Raw genomic sequence first — 22,573 nt, forward strand, 5'->3', positions numbered from 1 at the left:
GCAGAGGCCAGAAAAGCAGATCAGGCCACCCAAGGGCAGAGTTTAGAAGGAGCAGCAGCTGAGGACAGACTGACAAAATGGAGGAGAGGGGAGACAGAAGAGCCACGAGTAGAGATGATGGCGTGAATAGTGAGTGAGGTAGAAGAGAAGCTGGGGAGCTGATTTATGAAAGGAGGTGGGGAAAGCAACATGGACCTGAACACTCGGGGCGTTAGTGTAACCGGCTTTTTCTCCCTCTTCAGGGAATGGATTATTTGGGCTCTCGTCAGTATGTTCACCGGGATTTAGCAGCAAGAAATGTCCTTGTTGAAAGTGAGAACAGAGTGAAGATTGGGGACTTTGGCCTCACCAAAGTAATTGAAACCAATAAGGAGTACTACACGGTCAAAGACGATCTCGACAGTCCTGTGTTTTGGTAATGGGATACTACAACTCAGCTTCATTAAATAGTCTGTGTAATGTAGTCATTTAACCTGCTCCAGGAGACGAACGCTTTCTGGAACTGTTTTTCTGTTTCGATAAGTCATGTTTTCCGAAGTTAAGTAAACCACACACACAAATTCCATATTGCCATCCACCCCTCTTATATTGAATGATTACCCTTTATATTTCTTTTTAATATCTTATTTGGCTTATATGGCAGAAGCTGGGAATGGGCGACGGGATGGATCACTTGATGATTACCTGTTCTGTTCATTCCCTCTGAAGCACCTGGCATTGGCCCCTGCTGGAAGACAGGATACTGGGCTAGAAGGACCTTTGGTCTGACCTAGTGTGGCCGTTCTTATACTGATGTGCTGCATAAGGGTTTTGACCTGGATGGTATATTTTGATTGCTTGTGTAGCAGCTCAAGCCTTGTGGCAAGAGAGAGGAGCTCAGTGTGTGTGTGTGTGTGTGTGTGTGTGTATAATTCCTTTTATATACTCACATGTTCCTGTATTCCACACAAATGATACCGTAGACAACTTATTTTAAATGCATGCGGGTTAAGCCATCAATTTCACCTTTTACAACAGGAGTGTATGTATTGAGTGATTTGGGCAGCACTTACTGAAATTTAACAGCGCCATGTTACGTCCGTAGGTATGCTCCGGAATGTCTGCTTCAGAGCAAGTTTTACATTGCTTCAGATGTCTGGTCATTTGGAGTGACGCTGTACGAACTACTGACATACTGTGATGCAGAGTCTAGTCCAATGGCGGTGAGTGGTTGTGAAAGGAAATGTTACTTCAACATCAGCGACTGAATTGTAATTCAGCACTAATTCTGCCCATAAATATCTTTTGAAAAACAGCAACGTGAGCTTTGTTGAAAAAGACACATCTGAATCATTACCTTACAGCTTACTCAAAATCAGCGAAGAGGTAGAATGAATTTCTCTAGCTTATGGAAACAAAAGGTCCGGAGGGCTCTTTTCAAACATGGACTCTTGCATCTGGATGCTCAAACCATCAGTAAACATTTTTGCTTAAGAACAAATTTGAGTATCTACACGCAGGTGTTCGGTGTCTCATTAAGGAAGCCATGTTTAAAAAATTGTGCTTCTTGTACTCTCAGGATAGGATGGGATGGGAAAGAAATGAGAATACTGCAAGCTATGGTATGAATACGGGTTTATAATTAGTCTTCATTTTGAGATTAAGTATTTCTCATGTCAAGTTTAACTGTTATGATTTCATTTGGCAAGAATTATAAATAAAGATCCATGTGGCTTTTCCTTGTTACAGGAGTTTTTGAAAATGATTGGCCCAACTCAAGGCCAGATGACAGTAACGCGGCTTGTACGTGTATTAGGAGAAGGAAAACGCTTGCCTCGGCCACCAAACTCCCCAGAAGAGGTATAAACTAGATTGATAGCCAAATGTATACAAGCGAACTTTTCTTCTCAAGTTTTCTGAAGCATTATGTTTAAAAAAATTTTCCTAATGAGATCCCAAGTCTGACACCTCCACAGAAACAAAAATCTCTTTAAGGTCTGAGTCCCGTCTAATTCGTTATATAGTCCTTTGATTTCTGAAGTATAGAGCCGGTGCATGTGTACCACACTGAGGCTGTGTTCATAGAAGGTTAGGGTTAGAAGGGACCTCAGAAGGTCATCTAGTCCAACCCCCTGCCTGAAGCAGGACCAATCCCCAATTTTTGGCCCAGATCCCTAGATGGCCTCTTCAAGGATTGAACTCACAACCCTGGGTAGACACCCCATTCGCCAGAGGACTCTACCACTTGTGCTAAAGGACAGCTCCTTTTCCTTTTAAGGCGCTGGTGATTAGTTCCTGAGCCAACTCCCACTGAAGTCGTTTGGATGCTTCCTATTGATTTTAGTGGGAGGTGGATCAGGCTTTTAGTCACTTGGCCCGAGGCACCTGTGATCCCATTCACTAAGCTGATGTTACACTCTAATACTTTACGGCTCACTTGTTATGTACAGCAGAGAGCCTGTAATGCTGTAAGTAAAGGTGGTGGTGTTGTTTCTACCTATTCTCATAACTAATGGGCCTGACACTCTCTCTCACCCCAGATGGACCAATACCTTTGATTTAAAAATGTAACAGAAGCTCACTTTGGCTCAGATCATCAGCTAGTGTTAATCCACATGACTCTGTTGCCTTTAGTGGAGCTACTCCAGTTCACAGCAGCTGAGGAGCTGGCCCTTTATTGAGAAAATGAACAGTCTACTAGTAATTCACCCTTTAAATTTTTTTTTTTTCTCGTTGCTAGGTGGACCAGCTGATGAGGAAATGTTGGATATACAATCCAGCTGACCGGACGACCTTTCAAAATCTTATTCAAGGATTTGAAGCACTTATAAATAAATTATAATTAGCATTTTTGTATGGTCAGCGCTTTAAATGTATGTCAGATATAAATACCCAGGTCCTTTTACTTTAACTACTGTAGTCTGGCTACGCTAATACGTGTTTAAGGGTTTGCTTTTCCAGTGGTTTCCTTTTTTTGGGATCAAAATATTTAAATTCCCTAGCAGAAAATCTTTAAGCACTTTGCTCTTGTTAGAGTATTACTGATTAGAAAAGGTTCATTGATCAACCCATCCATCACTTAGATTATACTGAACTAACCCAAATTGGAAAGAACTGTGTCAAGAAAGGGAATTTATGATGGCCCCCAGTGCACGTCAACAGATGAAGCACATTAAACAAGTGTTCTGCAACTAGAATGATTTTCCTGAATAACTAACTCAGAAGATTGAGCAGAACTTTCCATGGCAATTTAAACTGCTTTTCAAATAGGAAATTAATTTTTAGGAAAGTGGTAAGGAGATTTTTTAAAAAAATGGACTGGGCAAAAAAGGCCATCTTTAGCTGCATATATACATGTAAATATTCCAAAAAGAGCATTTACCAACTTTTATGATTTTGCATTTCATTGCAGAAATCCAGTTTCTTACTACAGCTTTTTTTACTTTTACTAAAACAAACAAAAAAAACCCCTAAGCTAAGTACTTTACACCATTTTTATAGTTACAATTACAGTTATTCTATGATATGTAGGAGAGCTGCAGCATGGGGACACAAGGAAGGGAAATTAAAAATCTTATTTTCTTAACAAACACCCCAAATGTGTAGGTCAAGCCATTACTGTGATGAGCCACGGGAAGCACTCTCTCAACTGCATTCTCCATTGATGTGTAGGTTATCTTTGACGTAAGAGAATGAAGGACTGTAAAGTTTAAAGTTAGAGTAATATTTTTGCGGATTGATTGTGCCATCACAATGAGGATTTTCCTGGAAGCTATGTTTTTTTGGGCCAGATATTTTTCTGTCCTGCACTCCATTGCATTTATTAACACCTGTTTAAAAAAACATGAGGAACAAAAATTAAATGTGTTAATATATTCTTATTGCATTAGAAACAGATTTTGGATCCCAATTTGGTATGCAGACTGCTAAATTATGCAATTACCATATATACAATTAACCAGACTGGGTCTGCTTGAGTTCTATGACCATAAACAGATTTTGAAGTTGAATCAAGGGTACTGAAGTCATATTATGTGACTTGGGCAAGCTTTTATTGATGGTAGATTATTCAAACTAGCAACCTTTTGCTGATCCTCTCCCTGGAATTTAGGCAATATTGTCTCCCCCAAACCTGGATTATTAAAATGCTTAGAGGGCACATTTATTTAGTGTCAGCAATAATTGAAAAATGTCTTTACACATAAAAGTATTACTGAACCCCAAACAGGTAGGATTCATTTTTACAGTATTATCTTTTATTTCTGTACTTTACTTATGAACCTGAGTAGAATCTATATGCACTTTGTTACTCTTTATACAAATTAATAAAGATTTTTTTTCTTCACTTGTGTGTGTTAATTATAAATTACACTGTGCAAAGCTGTTACTTTTTTAGGGAAGATAAATTTGAAACTTTGCTATAGCACACTTGTGTAAAATGATACATTACAATGGCTTCCACTGAGTGAGAGTAGGCTGGAGATTTTGTCTTTCACACAAATTGCACTGTAAATGGAGCAGTAATTTATTTTGTTGAAAAGGGTAACAGTTTTGAAAAGTTGCAGATACAATAGTTTAAACAAAATACTACAGGTGAATTTGACACCAATCAATACATATGTATCATCTAACAAAACCAATCATTCTCATATCAAATACATTGCTATTCTGCTGTCTTAAGGTGGACGTGCAGAGCATCTACGTAACACAGCAACTGTTTTCTAAAACAGTCCTGACTGAGCTACTGCGAAAAACTTTGAGTTTATTCACGACATTTAAAAAAAAAAATCAGTAAACTTTAAAACATGGCTTAAAAGATAACCTGGGAATTCTATAAAGAAACTAAATTAAATTTACAGCCATTACATGGCTGGAGCACTACATACATCAATTACACGATTATTGCAGTTTAGTCAAAGATGGAAACATTGAGTTGCAAAGGGATTACAAGAAAGTTAATTCACATGGTCAGTTGCAAGTGTCTTATTCATAATTTAACTTATATAAATATTAGTAATGAAAACATGGATTTTTACCACTGCAGATACAAAAATGTTAAGGCAATTTGGTGATAGGACTTGGAGCTGGTAAATCAAATTTAAGATAAAGGATCAGAGAAAAAAAAGCTTTGAAAGTTTCTGAATGGACCTCTCAGCCCAGTGCACAAGTCAGGGAGAAAGAAAAGCACTAGGCAAAGGCAAAGACTATTCCAGTTCTGGCTGGCAGAGACTGAGTACAGTACTAGTTACTGTACTGCAAGAGAGGTAATTCCTTGGAGAAAATGACCCTCTATAAAAAAAAGCAAGGGGGGGGTAGCAGGAACGAGGAAGTGGGAAATGTTCATGGTGACAGGAGTCTACAATGAAAAGCTTTTGAAGGGAGGGGTTCAAAAGGTGTGTGTGTGTGTGTGTGTGTGTGTGTGTGTAGATACACATATACATACACACACACTAGGTGTAAATAATGAACCCAGGTGCCTCTATGTTATATCATATACACCATACTCATAAATGCCAATGAGAGCTGAGTGAGTAGAGATTAGTCCGGTCTAAAGAGCACTATTTGATGCAAAAGAATACATAATAAAGGCCTACTCCTGCAGTCAATGGGAATCGAGGGCATTCAGACCTTTGGGCCCCAAATGACCAGTTGGGATAGCTGAAGCAAATTGTAAAAGTAAGTTTGACACCTGGAGCCAGAGTAGAGTGAAGGTTAAAAATAGGAAAGTGGGATTAACTAAACTAGGACAGGTGTAGTGAGGTTGGACAGCATTTCCTCTTCTACTGTCTGAACAACCCAGAAATTAGTGAAAACAAAATCGGCACTTAAATTTTTAGCTTCTTTTTGAGCAACTTTTATACTGACCTGCTTAAAAGTGGTTGAAATTATTTTGGTTGGTTTTACTGTTCCTGCACATTGAATTTTCATCACCTAGTGGAGGGTGGCTTTTGCATTTTAGTTTTTGGGATACACTCTCACACCAGTTCAAATCCAATACTTAGCAAGACCTAGTATTTTACACAGATTTCAGAAGCAGAGTAGGACAGAAACAAATTCATTCACAAAGAGTAAAACTGCACATAAAAATGATAACCACCTCTTGGGAAAGAATATTAATAGCTAAGGATACACCTTTGTTCTAACTAGTGCCTATGTACTCTAGATTGATGCTGGTAGGCTCACACTATAACAAACTTTATTTTTAACAAAACATTTACTGTAAAGCTCATGGCTCTATGTTAATACATCTGGTGTCTCTCCAATGTTTTGGAGAAAGTTTTTTAAAATGTAAAGGCTGTAAGCGCAGAAGGCTCAACTCTGGAAAACATAAAACTGAAAAGCACACTTTTAAGAGTTTTTAAAAGAATTATGATTAAGACAATATCACCTTCCTCATCTAAGGGAAAAGTCTCCCTGGCCACTATTTTCATTGCTTTTGACTGACACATGATCGACAATCACCAAAGGAAACTTCTTTGCAGGTTTAAGACAATCATTGTCAATTCTGACAATTTACAGTAAGATCATGTATTAAGGGAGACACCACTGTATTATTTAACAAGGCAAATAATGAACGAAAAATGTCCAACTAGTTGTCTTTATTGCTACATATAATTTATTTGGAAAATTTGCCTGAATTGTTCCTTTTAGGAATTTATCACCCTATATAAAGATGGATGGGTATGAAGTTAAGGCAGTAATAAATACAGAGGTACAAAAAGGTCAGCTGTTGGCTTTAAGGCAGGATTGGTTGATTGGATCTCAATAAACACGCTTTTTTTTAAGATAGCATTCTGCACCCTGAGTGTGCTGGCCATTATATTCAACTGGGCCAGCTTCTGGGGAAGAAATGAGGCGTGAAGAACTTCGCTTTTCACTTCTTACTGGTGCCACCTGTGCAAAAGAAGAAAGTGAGTGACAACCCAAACTAAGCGATCGGAGAAAACAGTATCGTTTGTGTTTATAAAGAGTTCCAAGTTGAGGTGTTTTATACTACGCACGAACGACATTAGCTATTTAGTCTAGAAGTTCTAATCATTGCTACTAAGTGCTAATATCCCAGTCTATCCTGATTTCTTTCATTATTTTATTTGTATGCACCTCTCTCAGGATATGGTCTCTTTGAAATTCAGCTCTGAAATGTGCTTTACAGATGCTGAAAAAAATGCAGTGCAGGGCTTGGGTGTGGAAATAATATTTCGGGCAACAGGTTAATCAATCATCTGATGCCAGGTTTCAGACAGGTCTCTGGGTGCTCAGGTACACTGTGTATTTGTTTAGTCCATGCCCAAGGAATGGTCTCTGACTGCCTTCTGTGGAATGTGGCATTAATACAAGCTTTGGAGCAAGCTGTCTAACATCAGCTGCACCTAGCAGTTTTTCTCCTGTAACTAGAAAAAAGGAGATTGAAAAGCAGCTGTTATCTCGAACACCTGAACAATTTCTTTCCTCTCTGGGCTATGATAACTCTATCTGGATGGAACCTAATGAGAGAGTTTCCAGCCCTGTGTCTGGGAACTTGAAAGTGAAATTCTTTACTACGTGCACCACACACAGCAACATGCGTAGCCCTTGGCCATCTTTGTTACAAGGTACATCTCAGCCAGTTCTTGCCAAACAAGTGCTACCACCAGCATCTTGATTTGATTCTGCACAAAGCCAGGGCTACCCCGTGACTTTCCTAATCAAGATATAAATAGAAAATTGGCTTGGTAGATGCCACAAGGTTCATGTTTGCCCTAGTTTACCAAAAAATTTTGCAATTGGCACAATACTCATTTACACCTTCAAAAGTCCTAATGATCTTTTAGCCACTTGGTGGCAGCAAGAGACCAACAAGGCATGATACCACCTGCATCTAGATTTGGCCGTGTCTGAAATCACTCTTAGCTTCTCCTCTCACCTTATTTAATGGATTCTGTGGAGTAAGCTGAAAGCTGCCTGGCTGGTATGATCCCTGGGCTCCAGTGTAATAAGAAGGCATAACCTGCAAATATGTATTGTAGTCTCCATAAGATCTAGCAGGTTCCTGAATGGAGAAGAGGATCCACGATAAACCAAAGGTCAAAACAAAAAACTCTTTATTTTTAAGTAATTACTCTTATTTGACTACAGTGACGATCAGTGGACAGATACGGAAATACCGGAGTCAAGCCAAGTTTCTAAAGGAAAGAATTTTCAATTCAGAAACAGCTCAGGCCTATAGCAATTTTCCTCTCTCATTGAGTCTGATGTAGGAACTTTAAAAAAATCTTGAGGCACATAATCCTTTAAAAAAATAAATAAATAAAATAAATAAATAAAAGGGAAATTTGGTTTTGTATTTTTTAAGGTTTTGCCTCCCATTTGCATTGCAGCACCCACTGGGGATCTATAACAATCTGAGCACTAAATAGCTCTCGGATAATACCTTAGCGGGAAAAAAACGTGATAATCTCTTGTTCACTTATACTGTTCAAAAGCTACAATGTAGGATCATTTTTAATGCACTCCTGATCTATTTTACAGCACATGGTGAAAACTTTAGGTTGTAAGAGCCTAGCTACAGGAAAACTTAGGGAATACCAACGATTGTGTGTTTGGGATCCACACGGTGACTCTGCAGCACTATTTTGCCCACATGATCTGGTCCTTTCTGTTTACAGTAGTGCTGAAGCACATAGTAGCATCCTCATGCTAAAGGAGAGAAGAAGTCAACGGAGATGTGAAGGAAAATCATTTTACTTTTACCTCCGAAGCTTCATTTGCAAATTCACCTACTCTTGCTTGAGTAGTGTTGTACGCCTGCGCATAATGCTGATACCACTGCTGGACAGCCTCCTATAAATGAAAAAAACTTCTTCACTTCATCTGCCTGCTATGGTGATTTTACTTTATAGCAACTTCCCATGACCTTCACAGGGCACTAGATTTAATTAAAGACAAAAGCTTTCCAAGACACACAAAAACAGATTTAAAACCAATCATAAAAATCCAACAAAACAGTTAAATATATGTTTTAAATGATTATGTGATAGGTGTCCGATTGACCACACCAAAGTCTTCTACTCACCCAGAAGATATAGAACAATTATATGTCTGAACCTCATCTAGTAGGTATATGTTTGTGATGCCCAATTACACACTAAATAACTTGATTCATTGGTTTGGAATTTGTTTATCTTATAGTTTGTGAAAAAGACTTCATTCTGCACTTGTCCTCTAAATTGACACCAGGACCCGAGTGAGAATATCCTGTTTATTAACGACATAAAAAGTGATCAAAATGCTCTATAATTTACAGTACCATTGAGCCAAGTAACTCCACCATCTTCACAGAGCTATGGGATGTCTTTACAACAGGCCTTACTCCAAGTAGAACACAAAACAACCACATGCAACTACGGCGTAACTTCAGCTATCTAGAAGTAATAAAGTCAATACAAATACACCAAGCACCCCATTACAGGAAGGAAAGTATTGTTAGCTAACATACCTGTGTATAATCCCCATACTGTTGAGAATAATTAAAGTAGTTTTCCATTGCATGTTGTGATGTAGTTCCCTGAGAGACTGCAGCATCCACTATGTTGCTTGAAATCCCAGTCTGCTGCTGTGTACTAGTTGCTTTGCTGGCAACTGCTGCTCAAAACAAAACGAATGCATTCAGTTTCTACAAGCTGTCCAACCATTAAGGGGCACACTTTGATCTTGGAGACACTTGTGTAAACCCAGGACATTGTCACAGACCTGAAATTTATTACTCCAGATTTACACATTTAACTGCAACCAAAATCTAGCCCAAAATATAAAAGGTCTTATGTTTGATAGAAAATAGTTTCTAGAATGTACATGGACTCTGAACAAATATGCTAACTCTGTACATTTGCATTAGAAATACTGCAGGATATCATCTCTCTTTACAGTTAAGTACTCGTATAAACCGTATTTTTCAACTAGAAAATTAGTTATAAGGATCGCTTATATCAATTTACTTTTCTTCTCAGTGCAAGTTCTTTGAAAGAGAGAATTCTAGGTTTTATTAATGACAAATGCTGTGGTTGTTGAGATCATTTAGTAAGCAGAGAAACAACTTACCACACTTTGCTCTAGAAAGCTTTAAACCAAATCTCAAGCTGTTAGACAAGCATGTGCTGAATGGCTGCTTACCTGAAAGACACACACCCCGCAACACGCTTGCCAAATTCAAGTAGGGATTTGTACTAAGACGGATTTCTTTGGGTGGTTCCCCCAGGAGTGAGGTCTGTTTTTTTGAGGGAATCTGTAAAAATGTTAGATATCATTCATTCCACTTTTCAGCTATCACTCAAGTCATAAGTAAAACCAAAGCAATGACAGGTGCTTGTCTCTACATGACTTTAAAAACTTGCAGATTTCATAGGTTTTACAGCAGAGTATCTCCAAATCAATCCTGAACCGAATCATCTGAACAGACTGCTCAGATTACAGATATTTTTTCTTGCCAAGGAGTTTGTCAGCCAAGTGTCTCTTTAGACCAGCAGGGAAGGGGGCGGGGGGGGGACTGCAAACTTATTTTTCCTGAGTATATTTAAAACCTCACTAAAAGCCATCAGATTAATAAAGCTCACAGTAAGTATGCGACAGAAGATTAGCTTCAACTCAAGCCTCTGGCAAACCAAGGACTGATGAACTCTGGCTTAGGGAGGTAGAATTTTCTGTGGGGTACTAATGTAAAATGCCTTTTTGAGCAAGCTGCTTATCAGCACTAGTAGTACTTACGTTAAAACGGAAAATAATTGGGAGTGGGTCTGAGACCCCAGGACTCCCCCAAACCAGCAGAGGTGCGTGGGCTCCTGGAACTGTGATGGACTGAGTCTATTCTGATAGTTTTTCCCTCTCTGTGGTGCTAAGTCCGTAACCGGGACAAGTTGTTTATGGAGGAGAGCAGGAGCTCCAGAGGCAGCCTGCCTGCCCAAGGGCCACCCCTAAGGGTATGTCCATGCTGCATTCCGGAGTGAGCTCCTAGCCTGGCTCCGCAGACTCGGGCTAGCAGGGCTCTCACTAGTGTGCTGTGTAGACACTGCGGCTCAAGTCTGGTGGGAGGTTAGGGAGGGAGGACAACATCTACACAGCTATTCTTAGCACGCTAGTGAACACTCCACTAGCCCAACCCCCATTTAATTTGTTGATTTACAGCATAAAAATATACCCAAAATAGAGTGATGTGTGCAGGTGGCAAGTTAGTTAGCTAATCCCACATAGATTCTAGCAACATTTAAAACACATGTCAAAATACAGCACCCCCAACATCTGCCAAAAAAACATTTTTCTCCCCACTTTTGAGAGATGGGTCTCCTTGTAAGTCATAACAGTGATGCAGAAGCACTTACTATTAATATCAATAAACACACAGGAACTGGTCTATGCGGAGACATATGTCACCCCTCAAACTGTAACACGTGGGAACTGAAAATCATCTCTTTTACAGGCCCATCAGAATGCTGAGTGAGATTCCACAGAGATGTACCGAGTATCCGACGTAGAGGGCAAACTATTTGGTCAAATTTTCTGTACGCATAAGATCTCAATGGCATCACACTAACAGATCATTTGGGCCATAAATTTCAGAGGATTTTTACCTTCTTTTCAACACTGGGTGTAATCTCTTCACTGTTAATGTACAATTCAGGTTCCTAATTCCCCTAGTAATCACATTTGGTACATCCATTTGGGTTGGAAGTTGGCTTTTTCTAGTATTAATACCAAGGAGTGAGTTTATTCAAATAAGGGCAATTTGTTGCCCTTGATATTTAAAATCATAATTAAAAATGCAAATGAATTTGCATATTTCTAAAAAGGAATGTAATGCTCATGAGACGTGCCAGAATGTCAGCCTGGGAAACTGAAATCCTCTCTTTAGTCAAAACCCGGTAAGGCATGAGTCCCACCTCACACTACCACTGTAGCTGAGCCCTATTCCAAGAAGGGTTACTACCTCCGTGAATCAGGAGGTGGTTCAGTCTCCAGGCCCATTCAAACCTTGGGTTCAGTTGACACTGACTACGAGGGGAACCAGTTGGTGCAGAGGTGGGCAAACTACGACCCGCGGGACCCTCCTGCCCCTGAGCTTCTGGCCTGGGAGGCTAGTCCCAGGCCCCTCCCCTGCTGTTCTCCCTCCCCAGCAGCCTCAGCTCACTGCGCTACTGGCGCAATGCTCGGGGCAGTGGGGCTGCGAGCCCCTGGGGCAGCACAGCTGCAGAGCCCGGCAGCACGGCTGGCTCCAGCTGGGCGACTCGACTGTAGCATTGCCAGCCACCAGTGCCCCAGGCAGCACGGTAAGGGGGCGGGGGCGGTTGGATAGAGGGCAGGGGAGTTTGGGGGCGGGGGGGCGGTCAGGGGTGTGGATAGGGGTCGGGTCAGTCAGAGGGCTGGGAACAGGGGGGTTGAATGGGGGCAGGGGTCCTGCGGGGGCAGTCAGGAATGAGAGGAAGGGTTGGATGGGGCGGCAGGGGGCAGTCAGGGGACAGGCCATCAGGGAACGGGGGGGTTGGATGAGGGTCAGGGGCCAGTCCACGCCTGGCCTCCCCTAACTGGCCCTCCATACAATTTTGGAAACCCGATGTGGCCCTCAGGCCAAAAAGTTTGCCCGCCCCTGAGTTAGTGCCATACTATTAGGAGTTTTGTGATACCTGTCCACTGGGAACTCGACTGACGACAACACTATCTCAATTTCACAGAGACCACTGAGCAGCCATTCCAGAGTATGGATGCGCTGATTTCAAACGGGAGAACACAAATTGCTTGAAACATGTAGCCCAGTGTGATTTTTATATAATTTTATTCTAAATCCATTCTGTTAAAAATGTACAAATCTGGAATGTGCTACTAATGCACTCGCCTTAGAAAACTTGCCCCTGTATTAACTGATGCAGAAAAGGAAGTAACTTTATTAAGATCTCTGCCAGAAAGGCTGTCCAAAAGTATGGGATTCAAAACGTCCAAAGATAACCTGCAGATTCATTTTTAGAATACTAGATTCTCTGGAGTTTTAAAAGTTTATTTTCCTTTTTTATCTGTATGAAAAGGTGAATGGAAATGCTGATTAAAATATAAAAAAAAATCTGTTTAAAATCCCAAATCATTACACTAACATAGATTTAAAAATTAAAATAATTACATATTAAATAAATGTTGAAAACAGAATGCAGCCGCAGACACTGCTTAGGTGCTAATAATCTCAACTGCTTCAGGAACCAAGAAAATTTAAATCAAAACATAATAATCTAAGAGATTTCAAGTTTTCTGAAAAAAATGCCAAATGTTTTTAAGTAAATACATGTATAGAATCCAGTTAATGGCTGGGAATCTCAAACAGTTTTTAATAAAGCATTTCAATTCAGCTTTAATTTTTTCTTCTGCATCCACACGCTTTGAAAGAATAAATACTAAACCTGACCTGATGTTAAGGAAATGCCAATTGTGTTTTAAGAGGATGCAGATTAGAAACACACACACACACACACACACTTTGGCATCCTGACCCAGAGGTGCTGTTCTAGTTTACAGTCACTGAATTCCAACATGAGTTCAATTTTTACAGTCTAAAAAGGGCATTTCCTGCAGCTAAGATAATTTCATCATTACATATAAAGAGGCATGTACATGAGAACAGTACAATAGGATAAAAGATTCCTCTTTGTTAATTCATTTTGACAATCAAAAGACATTAATTCTTCCTTCCTCTAATTCAAAATCCAAATGACCTTAAAATGCTTTATAAATCATTCTATGATTCAGTAAATATTATAATGGAAATAACTGCATTTGCTTTTTGAAGTAACTTGTATTTGGAAGAACAACAACAAAAAAGGGGGCATAAGTACGGGAATGCAAAATCTATGTCCGGTTTTTCTTACCCCTGAACTTGTATCAGTGCTTTTTGGCTGGCTTTGCTGTTGGGGATGTTCTGTGCGCAAGCCTCCAGCAGTAAAATTTGTTAAGCTCTGAAGATAAGCCTGCGACCCTGAGCCAGCTCCTTCTGACAGTCCCACTGTTGTTGATTGTTTATCCTGAGTATTATTTTGCCCTGGCACAGCTTGTCCAACAACAGGCTGATTTGGAAAGAATGGCAAGATGCCCATCCCTGTTGCTGCCGTTGTTTGATTTGGAGTCACATTAGATGCTGCAGTCAACCATAAACGGAGAAACCTTTCTGTTAGACAAAATTTATCTGAACATTTTGCTTGTGATTTTTATTAAGTGGTGACAAAAACATTGAGAAATCAGGAATGCTGCAGTAATAAAAACCTAGAGCTTAATTTAAAACCAAAGCTAGAACAGAAAACTGAAACTGTATTTAATGCTATTTTTATTCTAAATATCTGCTAGGCTAATAAGTGAAACTGACCAAGGTCTGGTTCATTTGTTTTCTGCTATTCAAGAAAGCTATGAACAGCAGCAGCAGTGGCCCCTGAGTGACCTGTCTGTGGGCTCAGGAAAACAGCACAGCATCAGTTCACACTAGGAAGGTTTTCTTCACAACCTGAAGGGCTAGAAACTCTTTTTTTATTAAATGAAGGCTTAAATTCTGCAGAAATTGGTGGCCTAGGTGTCACTGCTCCCCAGGAAAACTCTTCTACTTACCACTGGTGAGTGCATTATTCAAGCCTTGTCTAGGAATACTGTAAAATGAGGTAAGGTGTCTGAAATCATTTATTTGAGAAGACTCGGGTGCCATCAATGCAGAGCATGGGGCTGTTAGTAGTCCCAAAAACAAACTGGGTGGAAAATAAAAAGTTGTACTAACCAGAGTCATCTCTAGTCTTTCCACAGACATCTTAAGGCATCACTGTGCCAAGGAATTTGCAACCAAAAGTCACATCCATCAACGCTTGGACAGTAAACCTCTAATGCTTAATGAAGTGAGCACAAACAAACTGTTTGCAGAGCTCCTCAACTAGAGGAGTCTATACACCTTGGAATAACAAATCTAAAAAGCCAGATCCTGAATAAAAAAAGTGGTTCCAACCTTCCTAAAAACTGGTAATATCTGTGCGAGTATTAGCATTCTGAAAATATTCAGAAAAATGCCACAATGTATTCTGCTCCATGTGAACAGCAGAAGAGAAGTGAGGCAGTGAGACAGAGGAGAGAAGACACTGGTTTAAGCAGGAAATTCTACAGAAACTTTTGCAAATCATTAATATAATGAAATACCAAGAGGGGTTGCAGGATAGCACACACTCACCTGGCACATGTAAATCTATGAAATGAGAAACCCTTTGTGCCAAAACCCAAAGAAAGATGGAGGACAGATGCACAAGAGTCAGAACCCTGAATGCACCAGATTAAGGCTCTAGGGGGCCACAGGACAGTTTATTTTAAATATATAGAAATAATCCATGAAAGAAGTCCTACCAAATAGTCCACTCAGAGCGCAAACATTTAAGAGCTGCCATCTGGATTCTCAAGGCACTGCATGTAATTCCATTGTCAAATGTTGGAATCAAGAGGGAGGAAAAGTGGTAAAATGCTACCACAAGGCTGATCTTAGCAGCAAACAGCAATTTACAAGGGTTTCCTTAAGAGGCCTGTGCTATTTGCTCAAGTATTATGAAAGAGGCATCTCAGGCAGGTAAACACAAGCCATGTTTTATCACATTCAGGACAGAAACATTGAAGAAGACAGGCAGGACCAAGATTCCCCAATGGCCACTCACCTACAATTCTATGAAACTGATTGTGTAGACCTTGCCCATCTGATCCCAATGGATAATCCCCACTCAATTTTTTCATCATCCAGGAATAGGGAAGATGTTTGGTTAACCTTCTGCTTCTATTGGCTAGCTGCTGAGAAGCCATGGTGTGCACACTGAACACTTCAGGGGGAACACCTGTTGTACAGCACATTGTGCACAAGGATTACAAAATCAGACTGCTACCAAGGCCTGAAGGTGCAGTTACACATAAGAAACATTATGCACAAGCAATACAGAACAAATCGAATAGCCAGTGCTGCAGGGTTCCTCAGCATATGCTCCATCTGAAACCTTTTTTGAAAAAACCTACTGATATACCAACTTTGCACTGCAATCCCATGAGTTCTCAAGTGAAGCAGAGGTAGGCCACGTCCATACATATCTGTGCGAGAGATTCTGCCAATAAACACATACATGCCTCAGGAAGTGGAGTTAGTGATTTAGTAGCTGGCACTTTGCCTTCTGAGTTAGGACTGAAGCAAACTGCAACATAGTATCACAAAGCACTGGATTGCTGGAAGCACCCTCTTACAAAAAATAAAGTGAGCAACAGCTGGCACTTCTCACAGGAGACAAGGGTGTGAACCCCATTGTCCTGGCCAAATTCAAACTCAAATACTTACGTTCTGTGTATCTAATTTTCCCCTACAGTTCCACTTGGATTGAGCATTTGTTTTCATTTCCTGTCATAAACTGTTGCATAGTGTTGTAAAACGTGTATCAAGTTCCACCCTGAGGTGGTCATACTTCAGAGTAAATAAAGTGACCTCTATGTCAAATTTGTATCTCTGTTGCTAAAGGGATACAGTGAATTTAACAAACAACAACACTTTTCTCAGATTTCAGAGTAGCAGCCGTGTTAGTCTGTATTCGCAAAAAGAAAAGGAGTACTTGTGGCACCTTAGAGACTAACCAATTTATTTGAGCATAAGCTTTCGTGAGCTACAGCTCACTTCATCGGATGCATAAATTCATTATGCATCCGATGAAGTGAGCTGTAGCTCACTGTGACAGGTGTCAGTCGGTCCTCCGAGGCAGGCCTCGGCCCCACCTCCCGGGCGTTGGGGAATTAGCGGGGAGGTGCGCCGGCCAGAGTCCATAGCGCACCCCTCAGGCAGGGGAGCGCCGGCCAGAGTCCATAGCGCGCCCCTCAGGCAGGGGAGCGCTGGCCAGAGTCCATAGCGTGCCCCTCAGGCAGGGGAGCGCCGGGGTAGGGGAACGCAGGCCCACCCAACTCCACTGCGTTCCAGCCCAGGGCCCTGACAGTGGCGGGAGGCGAAGGTCCCGCCGCTGGGTCAGCGGGGCAATCCGCACCCGCTGACCAAACACACCCACCCCACGGTGTAGTTGGGCCCCTGGGCTACTTCCTACCCGGTCTCTCTCAGGCGGGTCGCTCCGGTCCCTCCATCTCCTCCGGGTATTCCGCTGCGGGCAGCTCCGGAACCTCCATCTCCTCCGGGTAATCCGCTGCGGGCAGCCCCGGTTCCTCCGGATAATCCGCTGCGGGCAGCCCCGGTTGCCACAGGCCTTCCCCCCGGTAAGGCCTCTCCGTGCCCAGGGTTTCGCCTGGGTCAGCAGCAGGATCGCGAGGGAGCAGCCAGCCGCCTGTGTCTGTCTCCCTCCCTGGTGCTCTCTTCACTGGGCAGAGGGCCCCGCCCTTTGTACTTCCTGCCCCACCCTTCCCCTTCCGGGGATTGGCGGAAGCTTGGCCTGGCCCTGCCCACTCAGGCCCAGAGGGTGGCTCTTTACCCTCTGGTTCGGAAGGGAGCCACCCTGGCTCCCTGCACTCACAAAAGCTTATGTTCAAATAAATTGGTTAGTCTCTAAGGTGCCACAAGTACTCCTTTACTTTTCTCAGAACAATTTACCTCTGAGTTACAATACCCCAGATAACAGAGATTAGAGAAGAAAGTATTTCTATTTTGTTTAGTTTGTGCATTCACAACATCCATTTTTGTACAGTCTCTCCTGTATAGTCAGTCACTATCCCCAGTTAATTGGGTGGGTTTTTCACACAGTAATGTGTAAAACACAGGAAAACAAAGTAAAAAGTACACAAAAATTGGCAGAGAGTCTCAGGGGCAGGCACAGTACATGATACTATTTTTAATTCATTCTTTTAAATTAATTCAGTGGATTTCAAATTGACAGCGTCCCTTCAAAGCCTGTAAATTAGCCTGTAAAGTGCTCTGTGTGTTAGACAATATGAGTATTACAGATATAACTTTGACTTCATTCTTCCTTCCTAGCATTTAAGTAAAAACACAAAACACCAGTTCTGCTACTGAAACTTCCAACTTGCTGGTCAGCTGAGCAACAAATCAGAGTTGCAGAGGACAGCATCAATCAAGTATAACAACAATAGTCTTTACCAATATTTTGTATGGAATGGCCATTGGCTGCACCTTACTAGAGATAAAAATGCAACTAAGACTCCTCTGAAGATGGCTCATCCCGGAACCTAAAGGGCAGAAAATAATTCTGCATTGTGGTTGGTAATGACATCGGAAAATGAACCAGGTCACCGAGTGCAGTGCAGTACACTTTCAGATATTAACATGCAACATATGGCAACCGAGTTGTTAAAATGTTTGTGCAATGTAAATTGTCATTCATTTTGATTGCATCCACATTATATGCAATTACAAATGGGAACAGAGGTGGTCTGTGCAACTGGGAATGGAACTGAAAGTGTCCAAGAGACGATAATCTCTAAAGCCAAGCTGTACTAGATCAGGGGTTGGGCTATCCTCCACTAACCCCACGATATTCTGCAAGAGCAGGATCTATCTATAATAGACCCATAAAATGCAGATGTGTAGTTTTTGAAATTATCTGTCTCAAGAGAATTATTTTGACAGTTTTCTGGTTACAAAAAAATTTCAGAAGCAAGAAAAATTTATTATACCGCTATGAAGAAAAGAATCACTAATGCTAACAATGCATCTTCTTGATGCCTTCCTTAAAAAAGGTAGATAAATAAAATTCCATTAAAAGGCAAAGCTGCTAATTATGTTTATAGTCATAATTAACCTGTAGAACCTCAGAGTTACGAACACCTCGGGAATGTAAGTTGTTTGTAACTCTGAACAAAACATTATGGTTGTTCTTTCTAAAGTTTACAACTGAACATAGACTTAATACAGATTTCAAATGTTAACATGCAGAAGAAAAATGCTGCTTTTAACCATCTTAATTTAAATGAAACCAGCACAGAAACAGTTTCCTTGCCTTCTCAAATCTTTTCTTAAGCTTTCCCTTTAATTTTTTAGTAGTTTACGTTTAGCACAGTACTGTAATGTATTTGCCTTTTTTTTAATTTTTTTTTTTTGTCTCTGCTTTTGCCTGATTGTGTACTTCCGGTTCCAAATGAGGTGTGTGGGTTACAAGTTTTCCTTCTCTTCTTTCACTCTACTAGGGCAGCAGGGGACTGGGGATTTATAGAATCTTAACACCTACATCATCCCATTCCATTTTTCCTCAGTTTACATTTCAAGGCTCCACATCAGAACCATCCTCCTTGGGGCTGAGAACTACATGGAACAACCTTCCCACATCCACTAGCACTTTGCTGGCTGCAGGAATCTCTAACGAATTATCAAAGCACTCTCCCCACCCTCCTTCCTGACAAGGGACAGAGTACCCTCGCTTTACAGTATTCACAGTCTGGGAAGTGAAATCAAATGCAGGTCTCCAGAATGCAGAGTAGTAACTCTAGGCTTATCCTAATACATAGATTTATATGTAATGAACAGCATTAGTCTTCACAAAGCCTTTAAACTCCTTGATGCCATTGAACTACCTCTCCCAATTTAAGCGCTAACTCCTTTTGCATCAAGATGTAATGTCCACAACTTCAGACTCTTTAGAAGTTTATAAAATTCCATGTGATAGACTTTTACTCAACTCCAGTTAAAACCTAATAGGATTCTGTTGGGCTGGATTCACAGCTGATTTCAGCAGAACAGCTACTTGTAAGAGAAGCTTTGTGATGTTGAGACGTATCAGGTGGGAACCTACAGGAATGAATACTAAAAACCTACTTCTGTCCTCATGTGAAGAGACAAGACATTAGGAAAATTAATTAAAAACAAGGAATATCAGTAAAATCAAGTTATTTGATTTCTCCAAAATCAAAATGTCCAGGTCTACAAGCGTATTAAAAGTAGACACCCTTAAAATGGAATAAAGTTAATTGTAGGACTAAAAGGCACAGACTAAGAGAGGTTACAAGTATTGAAAACCAAAGTAATATAAAGTAAAGCAAATGCCCTTTTTAACACATCTAGTACATTGCATCAGATACGGTATATGGGCATAAGCAAAGAAAAGCGGATAAAATCTAATCCCATTCACATATCCAAGAACACCAGTAAGAAAATAAGACACTAAAATGAAAACAGGGCTCCTTTCAGAAACTGAGAACTTCAGGAAAGAAACAGCATGCCAAATCACCTTAAGCAATTAAAGCAAATTCAGAACCCTAGCCAAATATTATTGCTGCGGGTTTATCTAATAGTTAAGAGTTGCAATAGGAGAGTGTTGATAGTGTGCTAATTCACTCAACACAGGAAGATGAGACTGTCTTATATTAAATGTTAAAGCACCTAGCGTTAGCTCTTAAGAGTCATTTCACACGAATAGAGTAGACACCTAACTACCCTATTTGGGAATTAAAATAATGTGGTCATGAGAAAATGTGTCCATGATTTTAGAGGCTGCTGTTAAAAATTTGGCTCACATCAGGAAAAGCTCATTCCTAGCACAAAGGGGTCAATCAGCAAGTCTGTTCATGTTTAGCCTCTCCTTGGAATATGTGGCACATTTCTGTTTACACTTTTCTATTCTGCTTACTCTTGGCTTCTTTCAGTTATATACCTGTTTGACTTAAGTGATAAACTTCATGGTCAGCCTGAATGGACACCAAGATGTAAGCAAGTGTGTGTGGGATATATGATACCATGCTAATTATTCTGAATTTGTTTGGATTTTGATGCTTAAGCCTGAAAAATTAACATGAGCAGACAGTGGTCTGCTGGAGATTTAGATACTCAAGTACATGCCTGGCAAATACAGACCATGGAAAACAAAAATATGGGAATCTTCTGGAAGAGAAGGCAATGAAACCAAGGTGTCTGTGCCAGAATCCTCATCTATGTATGCTTTAGAAGCTAAATGAATATATGCCCGTTGTTTGCATTGCTGCTTTTTTCATAAAATATTTAAGTTTGTGCAACTGGGAAGCCTCTGAGTTTGTGCCAGGTAGCGAAAGCAGCCAGTGCAAACCAATCAACACAGCAATAATCAACATAATTCTTGTGTTAAATGCTCCTGTATTTCACATTGTCATTAGGCTTGGTGGCTTCCTTATTCTGTGGTGATAAGGTTAAAGCTATTGATTATAAAAATATTGATTATATATTGGTTAAAAAAGTAGGAGTGAGTCAGCTGCATATTTTCAAACTGGACATTTCTGCTGGTACAGTATGAAGCAAAATGTCATTTACATGTATGCGCTTCTCCATGGTTTCCCAGGTCTGCACTCACTGATGGTATTGGCCCTGTTCCCAATACTGTCTGAAGTAACATTGGTGGAGGCTCTCCAAGTAAACCAGGTTTCTATAAAGAAGAACAAGTAGTATTGTAAATGACTACAGTTATTTTTCCTTAGCTATTCCACAGGCTTTCACATACAGTTAATCTCTTCTACATATGCTAGATGCTTAAAGTTTTAATAGGCTAAAAAAGTCCTATTTGTTTTAGAAAATAGTTAATAAAAGGTATACAGGTTGATAACTGAAGTTAAAATGATGAACTTACACTGTTAGTTTGAATATTCTCAATTTTAATTAGTTGCTTCTGTGCCAGTTGTAGGTGTGAGAGGTTCTGCAGCAGTAAATTAGATGTATTCCCCAGAACAGAATTCTGCCAAATTGACACAAGAATTAGTTAAAGAATACAAAAAAATTACAACACTTGTTGCAAGATTTCCAGCTGATGTGCTATAGGCCAGATACTTTACAATTAGCTTATGAATAAACATGACAAAGGGGAATGACTTTCCATATCTATGTTTATCCGAAGTCAGTGACTTCCCCTCCACAAAACCAAATCCTTGCTTCATTTGCAATCAAAGCTTCCAGAAGATTCTGAATTCCTTTTATCTTTCCTTTCCTCCAGTTTGATTTTCTGGGTGCTTTTTAGAGGATAAGTGTAGTTTATTGTATTGTGCTTTACAATGTTTTTATTTCTTACATAGTGTCTGCTCCAAACATCTCACTGCTTTATTAGGTTATGTTGGGATAGTTAGGGGCTATTATATACTGCTTTACAGTCTCTAAACATTAATGCTACCTTCAGGAAAGGATACCTACACACATACGATTCTTCCCTTACTCATTGGTAAGTATCCTACAGAGAGCACTGTTCCCAGAACATTCATAACGTGGCTAGTTATTCAGGCTACGTTCACACTGTGGCTCGTAATGTTTTTTGAAATGGTTTTCTTGCACAGTTACACTAAAACATTGCTGTAACACGGTTTGCACCCACAATCAAGACACTTAAACCATGTTAAGATGCCATACTAGAACTTTGCCTTGGGGATATTCTAAAGTATGGTTTTTGGATTCTATGATGGTTTAAAAGAAATGTCTGTCCACACTGGAGCATCAAACCATGCTATAATTCAGGGGTTCTCAAACTGGGAGTCGGGACCCCTCAGGGGGTTGTGAGGTTACTACACATGGAGGTCGTGAACTGTCAGTCTCCACCCCAAACCCCACTTTGCTTCCAGCATTTATAATGGTGTTAAATATATAAAAAAGTGTTTTTAATTTATAAGGGGGGGAGGTCACACTCAGAGGCTTGCTATG

The 22,573-nt window shown here is 40.4% G+C and overlaps 2 protein-coding genes across 4 annotated transcripts in view; one reads left to right on the forward strand and one right to left on the reverse strand.

Annotated features, from left to right (window-relative positions):
- The window catches only part of JAK1 (Janus kinase 1), a 104,124-nt gene extending 99,834 nt beyond the window's left edge, over nt 1-4,290 (forward strand). For all 3 annotated transcript variants that reach the window (XM_074961590.1, XM_074961591.1, XM_074961592.1), the window contains 4 exons: nt 243-415; nt 1,085-1,202; nt 1,729-1,839; nt 2,720-4,290. In XM_074961590.1, coding sequence (XP_074817691.1) covers nt 243-415; nt 1,085-1,202; nt 1,729-1,839; nt 2,720-2,821 — 504 coding nt within the window. In that variant the 3' untranslated portion in view covers nt 2,822-4,290. The remainder of the gene's footprint in view (nt 1-242; nt 416-1,084; nt 1,203-1,728; nt 1,840-2,719) is intronic.
- Nucleotides 4,291-4,463: 173 nt separating this feature from the next.
- The window catches only part of RAVER2 (ribonucleoprotein, PTB binding 2), a 59,356-nt gene continuing 41,246 nt past the window's right edge, over nt 4,464-22,573 (reverse strand). Inside the window, exons 7-15 of the mRNA XM_074961594.1 lie at nt 21,519-21,623; nt 21,206-21,317; nt 15,660-15,833; nt 13,857-14,122; nt 10,129-10,240; nt 9,455-9,600; nt 8,710-8,799; nt 7,883-8,008; nt 4,464-6,873 (exon numbers count right to left, since the gene is read on the reverse strand). Of these exons, the coding sequence (XP_074817695.1) occupies nt 6,742-6,873; nt 7,883-8,008; nt 8,710-8,799; nt 9,455-9,600; nt 10,129-10,240; nt 13,857-14,122; nt 15,660-15,833; nt 21,206-21,317; nt 21,519-21,623 (1,263 nt within the window). The 3' untranslated portion in view covers nt 4,464-6,741. The remainder of the gene's footprint in view (nt 6,874-7,882; nt 8,009-8,709; nt 8,800-9,454; nt 9,601-10,128; nt 10,241-13,856; nt 14,123-15,659; nt 15,834-21,205; nt 21,318-21,518; nt 21,624-22,573) is intronic.

This window comes from Natator depressus, chromosome 8 (genome assembly GCF_965152275.1).
Source record: "Natator depressus isolate rNatDep1 chromosome 8, rNatDep2.hap1, whole genome shotgun sequence".
NCBI classification, from domain to species: domain Eukaryota; kingdom Metazoa; phylum Chordata; order Testudines; family Cheloniidae; genus Natator; species Natator depressus.